The 19,884-nt window shown below is 47.5% G+C and overlaps 1 protein-coding gene across 2 annotated transcripts; it reads left to right on the top strand.

The window, feature by feature from the left end:
- The first annotated feature begins 27 nt into the window (after window positions 1-27).
- Window positions 28-1,857, top strand: LOC100846551 (fasciclin-like arabinogalactan protein 7). 2 transcript variants are annotated; one of them, XM_010239990.3, is made up of 2 exons: window positions 28-172; window positions 830-1,857. In XM_010239990.3, the coding sequence occupies exon 2, from the start codon at window positions 872-874 to the stop codon at window positions 1,655-1,657; it is 786 nt and encodes a 261-aa protein (XP_010238292.1). In that variant the 5' UTR covers window positions 28-172; window positions 830-871; the 3' UTR covers window positions 1,658-1,857. The 2 variants fall into 2 exon arrangements, with proteins under 2 accessions (XP_010238292.1, XP_003578315.1); XM_003578267.4 differs by having other exon boundaries at window positions 38-172; window positions 781-1,857.
- Window positions 1,858-19,884: the final 18,027 nt, after the last annotated feature.

The raw sequence follows: 19,884 nt of genomic DNA, 5'->3' as shown, positions 1-19,884 counted from the left end.
CCCACCCATGACCCATACCATATGATCAAATAATTTGTTTATTTATTCTTCTTCCTCCTTCTCCTCCCTGCACAAACACCAACCTTTTATATAGCGTCGCCTCCTCTCAGCAGCACCCTTGCCAGTTGCCACACAGCCTCTCTTCTTGTCTCACCTTCCCTGCCCTGCTCAGGTTTGCTCCCCTTGAATTCTCCTCTGCATTTGCAATGCAGTATCATTAACTCATTATGCAGCTTGAAAGTTTTTTCATGATTTCATATGGGGTTAATCAGTTCAGTTCTATTAGTTAATGGCGCGCCTTAGTTAATTAGCTGGTAGCTTGGTAGTTCTTGATCCCTGGGCCATGAGATTTCGGTGCTTATGTGGAATATGATGACGTTTATTTTTCGTTAAGTCGAGACAATAAAGTGTTCAGCACGTACCTCAGCCTAGTGGTTAATTTTTGCCTTTTGTTTTTCTGCTGAGATCTACAGGGCTTCCTTTTTGTTCAAGCAAGTACTACTTTATATGGTATCATGATTTGGTAGGTAACACTTAAATTACTATAATGCGGCACCTAACTGGATCTATTGATCCTGATGCCTGAAATGTTTTTTTTTCTGTATTTTCATTCTCAGCGACAGTGACTAGTGAGTGGTTGAATCACCAAATGTTTAAATTGTTCGTGTGAGTTCTGAAATATAAACTCACATAGATTATAGATCTTGGCGTTTTTTCTCCTTCTTGGTACCAATATCATTCCTATCAAAAGTAAACTATTACTGTACAAACTGCATTCAGGTTTTGAGTTGTAAAGATCTCTGAAACTTTGCGCATGATCCCTCCCAAGGATTTGGATCAGGGGAGAAGAAGCCGAGCAAACAGTGTCGTGATGGAGTTGAAAGGAGCCATTTTTACCACCGCCGTACTGGCCACCCTCCTCTGCTCCCCAGCATTGGCTCAGAAGAGTCCACCCGCGCCGGCGTCGGTAGCGCTTCCCCCAACCATGGCGCCGGCGCCGGCACCGGCGCCAGACTACGTGGACCTCGCGGCGCTCCTTGGCGTGGCGGGCCCGTTCCACACCTTCCTGAGCTACCTGCAGAAGACGAACGTGATCGAGACCTTCCAGAGGCAGGCCAACAAGACCAAGGAGGGCATCACCATCTTCGTCCCCAAGGACTCGGCGTTCGCGGCGCTCAAGAAATCCACCTTCTCCAACCTCACGAGCGACCAGCTGAAGATGCTGCTCATGTACCACGCCTTACCCGAGTTCTACTCGCTGGCCCAGTTCAGGAACCTCAGCGTGCTCAACCCGGTGAACACCTTCGCGGGGGCGCCCTACACGCTCAACCTCACGGACGACATGGGCACCATCTCCGTCAAGTCCATGTGGTCCAAGCCCACCATCTCCAGCAGCGTCTACGCCACGGACCCCGTCGCGATCTACTCCCTCAACAAGGTGCTCCTGCCGATGCAGATCTTCACCAAGGACCCGCCGCTCGCGCCGGCGCCCGCGCCCGCGCCGGAGTCCGGGGCGTCGGATCTGGCGCCCAGCCCCGGCGGCAAAGCGGGAGCAGGGAAAGGGAAGGCGGACTCCACGAGCGCCGGTTACGGCCTCGGTGTCGGTGCTGTGAATTGCTTGCTGGCGGCAGGCGGGTTGATGATGTTCCTGTGGTGAGAGAGAAAGATGGAGAGGGGTCTTGCGATTTGTACGCGCTTAAAAATTTGATTTTGAGTTTGTTGATGGAGTCATATTCTTTTGGACATAGTAGGCATGCTGTTAGGATCAAATTGGGTTTTTTTTTACAACGTATTACTCTCGTGATCATTTCATAAAACTGATGGACGAATGAACTCGAAGAAAAGGTTCACCACTCATGGATCGGATGCAAACAACTGTCATATTTGTGCTGCTCTGTTATCTCTATCCAGCTAGCGTTGAGAAGAGAAGCGGCGATAGGATGGTTCTTATAATTTGGATCGGCTGTCTCGGTATCAATTTTTTAGGAAGAGGTTTATATCTTTTTTCGAAAAGGGGATGATTTCCACCCTGGTCTCTGCATCGTTCGATACACACATCTAATTTTATATCAACGTTTGAATATAGGTTTACATATTATGGTTTGTTTACATTAAAAACTAGTACTGCCTTCATTCATATATGAAAAATCGGTGATCAATCTATCGATGCTCAAGAGTCAAGAGACACGTGGCGCATGACCCAAAGGGGTTCTAATTTTTTTTTGAAAGATCCAGCAAGAGCTGGCTTCCCATGTATTAGCAGGTAGAAATAATTACAAAAGCTGCCCTAGACAGAAAGAGAAAAAAGAGAGAAAGCAAAACGAGGAGCTAAAGAAGATGGAAAAAAACTCAAGGGGGCTCCCACAGGAGCTTGCGTAGGGCCTTGGCGCCGGCGAAGGCCCATTCCTGCGCCTCGTCTTTAATGAAGCTAGCGAGCTGGGGCCGGGCAAGCGCTTTGTTGTGGAAGACCCGGGAGTTTCGTTCGCGCCAAATGGAGTGGCAAACAAGGAGGAACAGGGAGCTCATGCCTTTTCTGAGCTCAGCGCGGGTAGCAGCCATCAAGTGATCGCGAAACGAGAGGACCGAAGCAGCGTCCCGAATAGCAACGACGATGCTACGACAATTGGGCCAAAGCGCCACGATGCACCGGAGCTGACTCGAGAAAGGGCATTCGACGAAAAAGTGCGTGGACGTCTCGAGGTTGCGACGGCAAAGAGGACAGAAATAGCAGTTAGGCCAACCTCGTCGCTGCAGCCGATCGGCACACCAGAGGCGGTCTTGAAGCATCAGCCAGGCGAAGAACTTGGCCTTCGGCGGAGCCCAGATGCGCCAGACCGACTAGGGCATCGGCGAGGAGACGCGACCCGCGAATTGAAGCCGGTAGGCGGAGCGCGAAGAGTAGGAGCCGTCCGTGGTCAGAATCCACTGGATGGATTCGGGTGCATTTGGCTGAAGAGTGACCATGGCGAGTTCTCTCCAAGCAAGAACGAACTCGAAAAGAAAAGCTTCAGACCGATCATGACGCAAGTCGCGAATCCATTGATGGCCACAGAGCGCATCGGCGACCGAACGGGACTTGCGGCGCGAGCGGGCAAAGAGCAAGGGAAAGGTGAGCCATAGAGGAAAGCCACCGATCCAGTTTGAGTGCCAAAGGGGTTCTAATTGAGTATACTCTAAATCCCTGGTGAGCTGTTCTTGGAAGTTGGAAGCCACAAACAACATTCAAAAGACAGGTGCACTCAAAATTGAAGGGAAATGATTCCCTTCACCCGACAGATCGCTACATCTTGTGAGTCGCGGCAGCATGCAACAACTGAGCAACCCACCTCTGTTGTCGTCCGCTCGTGCAGCAGCCACACATGCAACAGCCTCCCTAGAGCCACTGTCTTCCGCTGTCGCCGATGCACTTGTACCATCGACTCGCCGCCGTAGAGCGTCGCAGAAGAACAATCAGCGCATTTTTATTTTTCGATGTTGCAAACGGTTTTTCTACATGTTACAAACATGCATTATTTGACCACGCAGAGGGGCGGAGCTGTGTAGGGCATCCCTGATGTACTTGCATCATGGTAAAATAATTTTTTATGTTCATTATGAGTTCAGTAAGGTTAATGCATCAGGATAAAGTGGGAAATGTGTATTAGACAGTCAGAATTCTAACTTTGCAAAGCTGCAAACCTAAAAGAATACTACGTACCTCCGTCCAGGTTTATAAGGCTTCCATTAGATTTTGTGCCTAATTTTAACCAACAATTATACAAATAACATTTAAGATATGTATATAAAAGTTATACCATTAGAAAGAGTTCCAATAAACTAATGATATCTCTTTTGTGTCATAATAAACTCATATAACTAATATAATGTTTGGTCAGAATTTGACATAAAATTCCGTCCGGTCTTACATACCCGGACGGAGGGAGTATATATGTGCTATCTTCAAAAGATGCATCAGGTAAGCATTTGTTTCAGATCCGCCCCTTGCTATAAACACAAACACATTACTCCGTTGCAGTGATTTCAAGGTATATTGTGGAGGGATTTAATTATTTCGATGTTGCATGTAGGATCTTTGATGTTATGATGAGCTTTTGGACGAATGTTGCAAACGTTAAACAAAAATGATGCATACAAGATTTTGATGTTGTGGCCGTGAGATGCACGGTGTTGTAAGAGGATCTCAGCTAAGGAAGCGATGGACCCAGCCTAGGATCAATCGACGGCAGACGCCTTTTTTTTTGAAAAGGAGGACATCCTCCGTCCTCTGCATCAATCGATGCACACAACCATCTAGCTACTTCTGGAGTTGATTTGAACTCGGTGTCTTATTAATTGTGCATACAATAAAAAAACGTCCATGTGCAGCGAGCATGGTTTCTTGCTCTCCTCACATGCCACTCAATTCCTTTCCTGTGTGCAGAATCTGCATCATCGATGTAAAGTGTCTCAGATCTTCAGCTTGTCTGCATCTGGAGTATTCAGTTATGGCCATTTGATAATTCTCTAATCTTTTCAACATGTGTTTGGTTTCCTACCGGAGAAGCATGTACCGAAGTCATTGCAACTAGTGGTAGTCAATGGTGGTAGTACGGGATTTCCAACACAGCAGCGAGAAAAGAAAAATGCGGCCGAGGTCAACTTTACACTAATTAAGCGTTTGCCTGTTCTCATATCATTAATGCACACTAATGCTCCTAGTTTCTCTCCCACCTTTGCTCCATCATCGTATTTTTTTTCGTTGGTTCGGAACGTATTGTTTGTATTTCCGTCATTCGTAATGGACAGGGGGAGATCTCAGGTTGAAAAAAAAAACTATCACAACTTGTACTTTTAGGCCGAAAAAATCATGCTTTTCGCAGTTCAAAATTCAAAACCATGGTTGTGCTAGGTGCAGTCAATCTGATGCCATGCCACAAATGAATGTTGAAGCTTTCACCGAACTTGTCACATGGAAATTGGTACGCTGTTCAGACTCTTCTGTGTACTACAAACTACATCAACTGAGCAGCCGCACGGGGTGGCGGGGTACGTGCGTCTGATAGGACATTCTCACGCGGTGCTGCCTCTATGCCAATGAGTTTAACGACTAACTCACGAGTTACACGAGTCGAACCAAATTTGATTTTGAGCTCGTTATGTTAACAAGTCGAGTCGAGCTAGCTCGTTATCTTAACGAGTCGAGCCGACTCGTTATCAAGCCCTGGCCCCTACATATTTGATCCAAAGAGAAGAGGTCAACATCATGGCTATTGAATCATCATCAAACCGACGAAAAAATCACAAAAATCACAAAATTATGAGCCGTGAGATACATAAACTTCATGAAGTCGACCATGACATTTCACACCAAAATGGGTTTAAGCTGAGAGGCCTTTAATTTATGCATCGTCGCCACCAAAGACACACAAGATCTCACAACAATGTACTAAATCGCAAAATAAAATGTATCAAATCTACAGAGTGCATGTTTCCACGGCCCAATGCCCAATAGGCCATTAGAACGCATAAAGGTTGAAAAAACTTTTCTCCCACCTCTCATCTGTCCAGAAAGTTTGCAAGTTTTCGCCCAAATGTTTTAACTTCCCCGTATTGTGGAACCGTGTTTGGGCTTACTCATATACAACAATCGATCCCCAATTCCCCATATACAACAAGTAATGTTGCAAAAAAAATCGTAATCAAGACAAAGAAAAACGAGAAAACCCTCTGCGAACGAACAAACATTGACCAGCCCAAGTGCCAGGGTTGCTTGTTGTGCGGCAACGGGTTTGCTGGCCGGGCCGACGGAACAACGGCACAACGCCCAATGACACGCGAACGCAGACGTGAATGTCACGGTCCGTGATCGACCGACGTGGGCTTGATCGGTCGGTTCGGCTCTGTTTCCCCTCCCCTCTCCCGCTTGGGCCGACTCTGTGGCCCAGTCGCTACCCCCAGGCCGGGTTCGGCCCGTGTGAGTAGGGCCTGGCAGGCTGGATCCAGTCTGCAGCAACCACAACGAGTTGTCTCGGTCCACCAGTTCCATCACACGTCACCTGCACAGATTCCCGTGTCCCTTATCTGCTGTCACACCCCCCACCCGTTTCCTTCCCTAAATCTGTGCAGGAAATCGATTCCCTAATCCCTACGGCGTGTGTGAAGAAGATAAAAAAAAACTGATGCCTTGCGCCGTTGCACAGAGACAGAGCCCATCTCGATTCCCTCGTCCCGTGGTCAGATCACAAGGGAAAGCCGGGAAGGCACATCGAGACGGGGGGGACGCGGAATGGAAGCTGCGGTGCGGACGGGGCATCGGAGCAAGAGCCGGCCCGGTGTTGCCGGGATCCCAGTCCCGGGAGCGCACGACCGGGGCGCCGCACGTGAGGACCCGAACCGGACCGGACCGGACCCCGCATGGCATGTGTGGTGTGCAGAACGCTGCTGCTTCTTGCCCTTGCCGGTCGAAGTGGTGTGGTCCAGATATATGCGGCCTGTTGGTGCGGTGCACGGTGGACCATGGCGAATTGGCGATCGATCGATCGATGCAGCCCGCTCCTCTAGCTTGACGAACCATTGCACGTGGACCGCTAACCGACCTCTCCTTTTTACAGGATCAGGGACAGACACATGATGCCGTCTTTGAATACCGGCACTAAGCAAAGCTAGCTAGGAACACGTACTAAACATTGGGAATCTCCATCAATTCACTGTTCTGTACGCGTTTCATCCTGGCTTTAAGTTGGTTAAACCCATTGCCCATTACGAATCCGTCCACTGGATCGAGTACGTAGTAGTAGTATGGTGTATGGAGCAACAAGCAACGGCGTTGAAGAAAAGCTATAGCATCATGAGATAGCTGCCTAGCTAGTGGTTGCATCAACGACCCACTTGCACTGGGCGAGGATTGAAGTACGGCGTCAGCCCATTGCGTGCTGTTCCACGCTTTCCAGGACAAAGATTTGAGGAGCGCAGCTAAAGTCATCCATCACCTCTACATCTTCATCACCAGGCCGGCCCCTTCCAGGTCGGTCGCTTCAGTTCATGTCACCATGTTAGATACTATAACCTACCGGTACAAGAAACCGAGATGGAGAGAAAGGTCGCGCTCGCGCCACACAGACCCCTCTCTCCTTTCACTGTGGAAAAAAGAAGAAGTGTTCTCCAAAAACACACTTTAGCGTGGACCCATACGTGTGCATTAATTCGATCTCTCTCCTTTTCCCAATCTTAAGCAGAGGAACCGAAGCAAACATCAGTACAGAGAGTACCGTGGTCGATCGGTAGGTCAGTTCTTGTGCGATCTTCTCAGTGCACGGATCGGACGCTCTCTACCGAATGCACGCGTAAGTTACGTACGGCCTCAAATGCTTGCGCCCACGTACTACAATTTGCCACGCCGGCCGCTAGCTAACCAGCTGCCTGCCTGCCACGCCAAGCAAAACATTCGCAACGCACGCACGGATCGGCAGGTAGGCATCAACATTTGCCGGGGTCGACCGAGCGCGGGTCTCCTCTGCTGTGCCGGCCGGCGCCTCTTCGGCTTTCCTGCCTTTAAAGGCCTCTGGAAAATATTCCGAGGCTGCAGATAAAAAAAAGAGCCTTTCTTTCCTCCTCCGGACTCCTCCTCCTCCTTCTCGTCATCTGATATTCTGATCCCCGTGCCTAGTCGCACCCCCAATCTGGGGTTTGGCATTTCAACGTCGCCGGACGGCTCGCGACATGAGCACGCGCGAGGAGGAGGCGCCTGGTCTCTCGCAGTCGCCGCGCTGCTCGCTCGCCGGCCGTCTTCGGCCGGTTTGATGCCTTGGCCTTCTAGCCCAGCCCCGGTGTGGTAGGCGCGTACGTACTACGGGCCGAGGAATGGAGGGGGGTGCAAGAAGAAGAAGAAGAAGGGGCTGCGAGCTAGCGGGATAGCTTGAAGTCGGTCGGTCCGTCGATCGGCGGCGGCGCGCGCGGCATACACGGGAAAGCCAGGCATTCATTTCCTCGATCTCAAGTTCAAGTATACCTTTCTTTAGCTTTCCTCTCCGTAACATCCTAGCCTGTATCTGAGATTAATTTGCTCAGTTAGGTTTTAGTAGTTCATTTGGTCAAAGTTTGGCCATTGAGAACGAAATGCATAATTAATCACGTCTGGTACTATATCCATCCGGCAGTATTTGTTTTTCGATTCAGATCTTCTTGTAAACAATAGTCAATTTGCTCGCAAGGAGCACGCACGCACGCACGCACGATATCTAGCGGGACACCTGTTTTAATTAGTGTGACGCTAATGTGGGAACTGTGGCCTGTATGTACCTACAACATGTGTCTTGTTTCCGTTAGCTAGTTGTCTTCCTTTAATGTCTCGCCACCATTGTGCGAGTAGTGCTACAATATTGTTCATTGATACGAGGAAGAAGATCCACGAAGCCACTGTTCTGACCAGATTTTACGGTGCATGCATGACCATCGTCACCTCGTCCTTGGAAGAGTCGTCATTCAATTATGAATCGAGCGCAGGAAATAATGTGCATGCTTTAATTCTGGCAGTACTCGTTTTGAATCTTCTCCTCTTTTCATTTGGTCCGTCTGAACTCTGAAGGGCCTTCAACGTGCGGTCTTCACTCTTGACTACTCCATTGAAGCCAGTACCACGAAGCAAAGGTTCATGAGTATAGGCGTGCTGTTGGAACTGCGGCAGCGTGACTCTTGAGTTTAATTGTACATTGCGTTTTTGTTTTGTTACGGCCTGTTCATTTTGATGTCAGTTGTTCAAAAGGCACCTACTCCGTACTAGTACTATTCTCATCAGGTGCCTGCTTAACCTGTCTACTTCTACATTTTTGTAGTCACCTTCCCTTTAATTTGATGCCACTCTCGGACATTCACATGTACGTACCCTCTTATAGCTATCGATGGACCCGGCGGCCCCTGTCCTTGTTCTTTCAAAACAAGCTAGCTAAGGTAGGAATCGTAGTGTGTTAAATTTGCTCATTTATACTAGTTTCGAATCCCCACTGGTTGAATGAAAGTGCTGCGAAAAAAAGATCCCCAGGGTCAGCACTGCGGCGTACAGTACTTAGAACAGTACTAGTATAGATAACGTCAATGGCGAAAATAAGGAAATCCCCTTTCTACTCCGTCGTACCACTGGTCAACTAACAACCAACAGCGGTAATAACAGTAGTATCGGTACGACTTCACTGTCCGTCTGTCTTTTACTGAACCTCGGGATCCGCCCTCTTCCTGAACAAACGCGCGCGTGTCGCCGCGAAATCAGCATAGGCTGTCGTCGTTGCATGCCACACGCGCCCAGCACCAAATTACAGATGGATTACTCCCAAGTCTCCAAGGTCCAAGCCTAATGGGAATCTCTAAATCGATGCTTGACGAGCTGCGCTGGTGTTGACTTTGCTGGCACCGAGACGCATTGCAGTATTGCCATGAGAATCGATGCCCGGAACTCGAGGGCTGGAAGCTTCATCTCATACTGTGCTATACTCCTTATCTGTCATATCATATAGTAGTTTCTGGCTTTCTGGGGTTTGGTTTGTTCAGAGCGTGCATCTCTGCAAGGTTTGGTGCATGCATCACCTGCTCCGTTTTACTCTCCTGGTGTTCTGTGTACACGTGTCGTGAAGCTTCTTGAGACGTCTTAATTAGGCAGACGGATCCTTCAAGGCTTCAAGGTTCGGCGGCGTGCATCACGCGCCACATTTGACTTTCTGCCTCCTCCATGCATCGATCTCGCGTGCCGCGGCTGCAATCCCAGTGCACTAACGTACGGCTCTGAATCTAGGCTGTAAATTTAAGGCTTTTCCTGTTCGATCCATCCGTGCCGTGTGTTTTTTTGCCGGATTATTGATAGGGATCTGTGCTAGCAGGGAATAAATAGTGTACTCCTACTTGATTGAGCAATACAAGTCGCTGGTACGTGCACCCGGAGCATGTGCGCACGTAAGCCGGGAAGCCGTGCGTTCGGTTGTCTCTTGGACTAACGGAGCCCGCAGGCTGAATCTCTCGTGTAAACAGCTCGCTACTCAGCCAGCATACATGTGCTCCGCATTTCCTTCCAGGAGAAGTCCAGGACCAATGCTGGATTCAGCCGGGTTCTTTTTCAAAGATGATCGTGCACGGGAATTAAAAGAGTCCCCTTGCGTGACGCCGGTCTCTTTGGAGTTTGGACCACCGTAACACAAGGCTGGGCCCGGTCGAACTCGTGCTCTTTGGGTTCTTGGCATCGAACCCACTTGCCCACCGCATCGTCATTTCACAGCGAGCGGCCCATTATTTTTTTCCGAGCAGATTATTCCACAACTTTCTCGCACGCGCAGCCAAAAACGCCCGGCCCTATCGCATATGGGGCTCTTCACAGTAGATATCATTGGACCGGACCATTAGCGAGCTTCGGACAGTAATGCAGGCCGTTGGCTCGAAAACAAAACAGTACCCAAACTAACTCAAGGAAAAATATTTGGGGCTTGCACTCTGATGTTGGGAGATCGAAAAATGGTGTGTTCGGTTATCTCAAGGACCGAGTTTGGGAGCGGCTTCAAGGATGGATGGAAAAATCTTTGTCGTTTTGGGGAAAAGAAATACTTATTAAATCAGTTGTTCAAGCAATCCCAACGCACTCTATGGCTGTCTTTAAGCTTCCGTGTGGGCTGTGTCAACACATTACTTCTTTGATCCGTAAATTTTGGTGGGGCAGCACGAAAGGAGAAAGAAAAACGGCTTGGGTGTCATGGGACTCAATGACAATGCCGAAATATAAATGAGGATTAGGCTTCCGAGATATTGAAATTTTTAACCTTGCTTTGCTTGCGCGTCAAGTTTGGCGGCTCTTGCAGGACGCATCTTCGCTCAGTGCTCGTATTCTGAAGGCATGTTATTTCCCTAATTCCAGTTTGCTGGAGGCAGAACTTGGACGTAATCCTTCACAGGTGTGGCGGTCGCTGTGCGACGGGAAGAGATGTTGAAGATGGGCCTAATTAGACGAATTGGGGATGGTGTTTCCACGTCTATTTGGCATGATAATTGGATCCCGCGAGATTTTAAACCGAGGCCTTTTGGCTCTTTGTCGTCGACGCCACCGGTTGCTGTGTCCGAGTTAATTTCTTCTTCGACAAGGACCTGGAATGTGGAATCTTTGAGGTCGCATCTACTACCGATGGACGTTGAGGCAGTCAGGCAAGTCCCGATTAGCTCTGTCCGTCAGCCAGACTTTTGGGCATGGCATTACGAGAAGTCCGGAATTTTTTCAGTAAGATCTGCCTATAAAATGATGATCGAAATTAAGCACCGTCGAACTGCCTGGCTGTAGCATTCTGCCGAAGGATCTAATGGAGAAGATCAGGAGAAGGAGTGGAAGAAGTTGTGGGGTGTCTGTGTTCCATCCAAGCTGCGTATTTTTGATTAGAGATTGGCTCGTGCTTCGCTGCCAACGGGCGAGGCGTCAGATGGCCACTTCGTCAGTGTGTCGTTGTGCAATGCAGCGACTGATTCTTGGCGGCACTCCTTGCTTGATTGCAACATGGCCAAGTCTGTGTGGTCTCTAGGCGATGATGATGTGATCTTGCCTCTTTATGGTGATGAAACAGATGATCCGAAGCTTTGGCTCATGTCTCTTTGCCGCACTCCGAACCAGCAAGATTTTGTGGAAGTTTTGGTTACTCTCTGGGCCATTTGGTGGGCGCGGCGGAGAGCGATTCATGAAGGGGAGTTTCAGAGCCCGTTATCAACTCATGCTTTCATTAACAAACGTATTGAAGAGCTGGGTTTTGCCAGGAATGCCGCCCCTGCAAGAGTTCCTTTGGCTAGTCCTTCGGGATCCCTCCTCCGGCGGGGCTTCATAAGATTAATGTTGATGCGGCTTTTGCTAAGGGCTATGTGTCGGAATGAAAATGGTTTATACATTGGTGCTTCCGCGGTGGTCTTCGACGGTTTGTCAGATCCTGAAATCTTGGACTCTCATGCTTGTGATGAAGCCATCTGTTTGGTGGTGGATATTAATGCCCAACGAATCAAGATTGCTTCGTATTCTTTAAATGTTATCAAGGAGATCAATGGGGAAAGCAGTTTGGTCCGCATGCAATGATCATCCGAGTTACTGTTACAAGGAGGTTAGAGCTACAGGAGACCATCTTTGGTCACGAACGACGTGAAGCAAATGGTGAAGCTCATAGATTAGCTCGGCTAGCAACGTCTCATTATGTCTGGTTGGATCATCCACCGGCCAATATTTGTATCCCTGTGAACCTTTATAGCTAATAAAGCTTCGGCCGTTTCCACTAAAAAGAAAGAAGCAAATCGTTGTTCTAAAAAAAAGGACATCACAAGAATTCAAGTTTGTAATCGTTACAACAAACATACAAATCGTGATCTATGTAAGCCAAAGTGTTCGATACAACTTAATTCGAAACTCGTTACCTATTCTTATATACTGCTAAAAGCACGATGAGAGGGGTATCGAGGGAGAACCTACATCATCCGAATGATTTTGACCATCAACTATTATATTTAACGGTCAAGATTCAACGAGGGAGATATGTTCGTTGGCCTAGTATGAAACATCAATTTGGTTTAAGGTTCACCTAGGCCCAATATGCTAGAGTTTTTTTTATGCTGCCAAATGTAACATACTTCGTTGGATACATGTGTACCACCTTTTAACTTTATTTCCCATTGTTAGTTTCTTCATAATCAAAGAAATTAATAGTAAGTTCAGATTTACTGTCATATTATATAGTTTTACCATGATGAGTTATTAGCACGTAATTAAAAATTATAACTATAATTAACATCATGTGGGAGCAAGTAGCTAGCTAGCGAACCAATACTTACTAATAATACCGCAACAAACACAAAAGATAAATGGTCCGATCTAAAGTGTACCTTTTAGGTGTACTGGGGTTGATTAATCTTGACTTCGTGATGACCAATCCTGTTTACGATCTAAACTCCATGTGAGCTTATTGCTCTAATATCACATCAAACACAACATGTCGTCTCTTCTCAACGTTCAACCTAGTTACCGGCTATCGTGACCTAAGTTTTACTCACAAATACGGATACAATCATTGAAGTATTTCTTACACGGTTGCACCGATGTAATATCATGTACAAATGGTATACACGTACTGTGTAATTCATAGTTAAAAATAAATATTTTTTTGCATGATTGATAGTCGGAAAGTAAAGATGTATAAAAAATTTTCCTGCGCGCACCATGCTATTGTCATAATTAAAAAATCCAACAAAGTCATGTTTCTCATGGCGAAACCGGTTTCTGCATATGCTACTTTCAGCTCGGCATTTCCAGGCGTTTGTCGGCTTGTTGCCGGATCAAGCATCATCTCCTACCAGTCTCCTCCCCCGGTCTCCAAAATATACATCATCAGCCCTAACATCACCAAGGAGGCGTTGCCAGGATTTTGAGCTCGGGTGGTCCAATTGACAATAAATAAATAAACCTTGCTATATAAGTATAGCATGTTGATATATTTTGCCTGTTGCACAACGCCTGGTTTCCCTGTCTACCTCAACCTAATGGTTGTCGCATGGCGTAGGCCGCTAGTGTTTGGAAATTGGGAAACAAAATGTCGGTGCTTCAGTCCTCGTTTCGGAAAGGATGCGATTAGAATAAACGAGCATACATGTCATGTAAGGAAACAAATATGTCAGTATGAGGAGGCCAAAGACTCAAAGATGCTGACCATGCCATCTGGACATAACACAACTAGGCTTGGTTGTGAGACATATAATTCTTTTATTTTGGGCTAAGTTATATATATGGGCATATGGGTTGATGCAAAAATCTCATGATTGTCTGTGGACCATCCTGACCATCCAAACAGTGTAAATTTGTGAAGAGGAAACAGAGGCGTGAAACACGAATCTGGTGGTTGAGCTCGGTCAGCAAATAGCAAATTCCTTTCGGATTTGCTAACTCTCAGTCGCCTGACAAATCTTAGTTCTCAGTCGATGGTATGGGCCGTTGGATCACGTGTCAAGATAAACAGAGGATAACTAAAAACAATAACTGAACATGGACATAATCGCTGTCTGGTCTGATGGTTGGTGCACCTTACAAGTGTTGCTGGGCTCCTGTGTTCCAACATTAGGTTTCTCATTTTACTGTTTTATTTTTTTATTTCTATTTTTTCTTTCTTATTTATAGCTTACTCATTTTTCTGTTTTATTTATTATTTCTATTTTTTGTTTCTTATTTATCGCTTATCTATGTTTTGTTTTTATTTCTTATTTCTCTTGTTTTCACTTGTTTTTTTTATTTTGTTTTTCGTGTTTAACTCTAGTGATAAGTGAGAATATGTGTGTTGGCCTTTATGTTACATCTATTTAGTTTATTCGACCGTGTTAACCGCAAGCGTCTCTATTTTTTTTTGTGTGTGCATATGTCTCTATTTTTTTTCTACGTATTGCACACTTGAGTTTCAGGGTTGACAAATTATATAAGGAGCAGTCCCGGCAGCCGAGGTCCCGGCTGAGGCGACGTTTGGCGCATCAACCCTCGGGCCGACATCCTGGACAGAGGATGTCGGATCCACGGCGGTCTTGGTCTCACCCGTGGCTTGGGTCGCAGCCTCGGCACGGGGAGATGGAGCCGTCGGAATCTCAGATGTGATACACGTCTGAGATTGCGTGGCCGTCAGAACCGCCCTGCAGAGATAAAAGTTAGGCGTTGGCATGACAATAAAGAAGGAAACCGACATCGATAATTGAGGTAATATTGGCCTTACCCAGCGACCAGGGGCTTAGGTTTGGGTCCATGTGCCGCAGTTTTCTTCCGCTTCACGTTCTGCGGAAGATCTTTTTCGGCGGCATGCTTCACGACTGCGCGTTTCTCCCAGACCTAACTTTTCTGGGTCCGATGCCTCAGCAGCAGGCTCGCCCGAGTTGGCTATTTCCGGGATGGAGCAAGAATAAGTATTTTGGTGACGAATACTATAAGGACTGCGAGAAAATGTTGGAGATCCTTACATTCGACACGACGAGGGCCGGCATGGGCAATCGGCATGAAATCCTCGGAGTCCAGGTCCTCGGCATCAATGGACCTGCGCGGGGCCGCGAAGCGTTTGTCCGGGGAATTCCCGTCCTCTTTACGCTGAAGAGAGAACCTATGCATAGAAAGATCAGGTTGAGCCGAGATAAGCCTTCGTCAGGTAAATGCCGGCATAACCATATGTCGGATGTGAACAGGAATTAAATGAGAACAAAAACCTACCGGAGGAGCGCGGCAATCCCGGCTGTATGCCGGCATGCCCCATGTCCATCACTCCGACATTCTCGTCTTGGCAATCGCCTTGACCCGGCGCCAGACTTCACCATGAGTGAGCTTGAAGGTTGACACTCTGTCTGGATCAAACTGGCCGCCATAAAAGCACATCTTGTGTACTCGGCGCTGGAGTGGACATAGACGCCGGTATATGAAGGTGGCCAACAAGTCGTCAGCCGTCATCCTGTTGTCCTTGAGTTCGAGGATGCCGGCGTAGATCTCGTTGACCTCCAGGAGAGTTTCCTTCGGATCGTACGTCCAGTTCCTCTTCTCCTCCGGGGGGCCGACTTCGAATCCCGGCAAGTTGATTTTGTCGGTGTCGGAGGTGTTCTTGACGTAAAAGAAGGTCTTGAGCCACTTTTTACAGGACTCAAGACCCTGGATCCTAGGGAAGGCCGAACCTCGGCGAGGTATAATGGTGGCGGCGCCGCATTGGGTCATCGGCTTAGCGGCACCGGGATTCTTCTTATCAGGAAGAACCTGGGGCCGGAACATGAAGTACCTGGCCCACAGGTCAATGGAGGGCCAGAGGCCGAGAAAGCCCTCGCAGCAGGTGACGAATGCCGAGAAAGTAAGGATGGCATTCATCGGAAGGTGGTGCGGCTGGAGGCCGAAATTTTTTAGGAAATTCCTAAGAAAATCGCTAGCCGGAAGAGCGAAACCGCGTTCGAAGTGAGCAAGGAAAACGACATGCTCACCAAGCTCTTGAGTCGGCACGGTCTCGTCACCGGGAACCCGGCATTCGACTTCCTCTGGAATCCGCAACTCGATGTCCGCTAGAGTGACATCGGAGCCCTCCCAGCCGGCTCGCTCCGAGCCGGTCCTCTCCTCAGCCTGCTGAGTTGCAGGAAGAAGATGCCATGGATTTGGGAGTAGATCTAGGGTTTGCTTTTTTGGTGAGAAGGTGCTGGTGCGAGGCTTGAACGAGCAAGGAAGAGCAGCGGAGAGCCAAGCGAGCGCGCGCGAGCTGGCGGCGGCGAGCTTGGTGGCAGAGAACTATGAACCGCGGCGGTGGAGGAGCTTGAATCTAGCAACGACGGCGGAGTGCGCAGAGAGCAGAGGGGCAGAGGAGAACGAGGAGGACGAGGAGTGCGAAGGGTTTTTTACCCTCGCCCTCTCCCTCTATTTATACTCACGGCATAGTAATGGGGCGCGGATCCCCCGCGCCCACTACCTCTGTGGCCAACGGGAAGATTGCGCACGACTTGGGGGCAGTTATTCCCATCAAAGCGCATACACTTGGTTACCGCGCAGCGTGGGACAGAGAATCCCGTCGGATCCGGGAGGATAAGTGTCCGCGTGGGAACCGAAATTCCCCTCTTAATGGCTCTGTCGGCTTTGATATCCGATGGAACGTTGTGCTTGCCTCAAAAAGCGCACCGGCAGTAAATCGGATCTTATCCTCCCGTTAGTTTAGAGGAGTGCAGAGTCCAGGTCACAGGTGGCGTCTATATCGGCAGAAGTAAGTTTTCAACTGTCGGCCATGGAGAAGAAAAGAATCTCGGCTAAGGGCCGGATAAACACGCCGACCTGGAATGTCGGAATGGATTGATCTCGGCTAGGAGAACTTGGGGCTGTCTCGGCATCCTTTTCGGCTAAGCGCAAGTAGGCTTTGGTGGTTTATCCATGGGAAACTGTCGTGGCCCGACATTCTTCCATGCCGGACCGCAACAACTTCGGGGACTAGTGTTGGGGAGATGACCCCAGGTAGGCTCACAACGACACAACTCTAGCCGAGATGACGGAGGCAAAGCCGGCATGGTTGTGTATGCCGGCATCGTAAAGTCAAACTAGCACTAAGCCGGCATCCTGGACGTATGCCGGCATGACTATATTGTCTTATGAGCTTGTAGGATAAGGATGAGCACCTTGATCTCGGCCCGTGCCGAGATCTCTAAAGGGTCTTATCCTGACCACGCGGCAGAGGATAAAGCAGTGTCATCATTATCGTGGAAAAGGCAGTCGCCGCTTACGTACCAATGCCAGGCGACTGCACAAGGGAAGCACCGAAAGGGAATTTCTGACGGAAGCCGGCAGAGGATAGCGGTACTTTCTGCAGAGTGCCAGGGAAAAGTAAAATTGTCTTGTCCCCTGCGGTGCCACCGGGAGGGAACCGAGCCACGTGCCCAGCGGGGCCCAAGGAAGGTGACGTTAGGACTCGACCCACATGTCAGTGTGACATGGGTGGCCTATAAATAGAACCTTATCCCTCTGTAGAAAGGGATGGAGCACTTAGGCATCTAGGGTTTCCGCTTCTTTTTCTTTCTCAAGAATACAGCTCAAGGAGCGACATTGTAGAGCTTGTCTATCTCGGCTAATACAAGAAAGTAGAAGTAGGAGTCTTACCTCGACAAGAGGGCTCCGAATCTGGGTAAATCTGTGCGTGTTTGTGTAACTTGAGTATGTTTTCCTTCACGTCCTCCCTCCTCCGGATCCTCCTTCGTCCATCACGTCCCAAGTTAAGCCATTCTATGGCATCTGCCGTGACACCATCACGACAAGATTGGTAAATGCACGTCTAGCTTGCAATTATAAGAATATCAACTTGCAAAATTTAGCACACCACTTGGCCAAAAAAATGCGCTTGCAAAAATTAAGCTAATTATTAAATTAAGTTGCAGTTCTAGAAAGTGATTGTAATTTATGAAAAGACACTAACTTGCAACTGCAGAAAAGAAGCACAAAAATTTCACTTGTAATAACTAAACTATTGCGGTTGCAAAAAGTCAGCACAAAAATTTCACTTGTAATACTCCCTCTGTTCAACAAGAGATGTCTCAAACTTGTCAAAATTTGAATGTATTTAGATTCTAGACATGACTTAGTGTATAGATGCATTCAAATTTGGTGAAACTTCAAATATCCTTTGTTGGACGGAGGGAGCTATTGAATTTTGCTTGTAATGTATGAAAAGACATAATTTGCACTGCAAAAAAGAAGCACTGAAATTTCACTTTTAATTAATTAAACTAATTAAGTTCCAACTGAAAAAGTCAGCAGACAAATTTCACTTTTAATTTATGAAAAGACACTAAGTTGCAACTACAAACAAGAAGACCAGAAACTCGAAGTGTGCAGTTCTTAAAAAAAATGATCTAGCAAAATATTAATTCAAAAGCATGCATTTACCCTAGCTACATACTCACTCTTAGCACTAAAGTTGCATATGAAAATAAATAGAAGATATAATGAAAACTTCACAAGGATAAATGAAGATTAAAAAAAACGAAGCAAGCTATAAATAAGAAACCAAAAATAAAAAGGTAAAACAGAGCACCAGAGTAATCGAACCTCCGACCTCTCCAAATGGAGAGCCAAACTGACCACCAAGCCACCATATTAATGCTGTGCATGTTCAATTATTCCCTTATTTATACTATACACGCATTGGCACAGCTTCAGCACGAATCTCGGCACCAGATCTGACGGTCCACACCATTGACTGACGACTGAGAGGTAGCAGATCCGATAAGTTATTGGCATGTCTTATATTTGCCGATGCAATAGCGTATAATAGATTTGGAGATTTATCAAAATTTCTATACACAACAAAAACCTTACGAAGAAAGTAACAAGAATAAGTTATAGGTTGATACTTTGTCGATGGTTCCCCCTCCTCCTGGCACCAAATTGGTTATGGAAGACGAGGGTAAGCAATGAAGATAGGAACGATGAACCACACTTCCAGGATTTTTGTTCCTGAGCGTTCAAGACCTGTATGTGCAGATTCGTTGCCCAGAAAAAAGTGAAGAAGATAAAAATAATTAAAACATGCATAAAGAAACACAAAAGATGACATGAGAATAGTGACAAGAAAAGAGAGAATGGGGGGCGGACTCGGTATGTTTCGTATCACACGGTACATTGTGTTAACAAAAGTAAAAGAAACAAGAAAGAAGTTCAGATTTCACTCCGGATGGCAACGGGGACGAAACCCGCCGGGTAGTGACTGCCCAAACCCATCCCCGCGACCTTCATCCCAGACCCGTCCCCGTTCCCATCCCCGGTCGCGAATTTCAGTTTTCTCCCAGCCCCGTCCCCATCGGGTTTTTCATCCCCGTCAGGGAACCCAAAACCCGCCAGCATTTCGGCACCAAGCCAAAGTTGCAGCAGCAACATGAATGAAAACCAACCCGTTTCAGCACCAAGATAAAGACAAAACATTATAATTTAGGCGCATTTCACACGTATAACAATATCATATAGTTCTCACATATAACAATAACATTTGGGATAAAAATATGAGCTGAGTTTTTGTGGGTTTCACGGGTACCGGGTTCGGGAAGTGCTGGACCGGGTTTGAACCCGTGAAACCCACTGGGACCCATGAGCAAACCCGCGAGGATTGAATTTGACCCAAACCCGTCCCCTAATGGGATAAAAACCCGCGGGTTTTCGGATTTCAGGGCCCATTGCCATCTTGAGATTTCACCCTCAAATGTGCATGGGTCTCTGGACACGGAACCGCCTAAAGTCGTATGTGGTCGGATTTAAACTCTGAAATTCATAAAAATAATCAGATAAATTATCCCATTTAAGTGCTTTTACGGCTGATGTGGCAGATGTTGAACAGATAGCCTTTGCTTGTCTTGATGGTGCTCTCCTCTGTAAACAGATAGGGTTTGCCG

This window comes from Brachypodium distachyon, chromosome 4 (genome assembly GCF_000005505.3).
Source record: "Brachypodium distachyon strain Bd21 chromosome 4, Brachypodium_distachyon_v3.0, whole genome shotgun sequence".
NCBI lineage: Eukaryota > Viridiplantae > Streptophyta > Magnoliopsida > Poales > Poaceae > Brachypodium > Brachypodium distachyon.
This window is presented reverse-complemented; position numbering and strand designations above follow the sequence as displayed.

What these genes read in the sequence shown, in the direction of transcription:
- LOC100846551 (XM_003578267.4), top strand. Translation starts at nt 815, where the DNA reads ATGATCCCTCCCAAGGATTTGGATCAGGGGAGAAGAAGCCGAGCAAAC.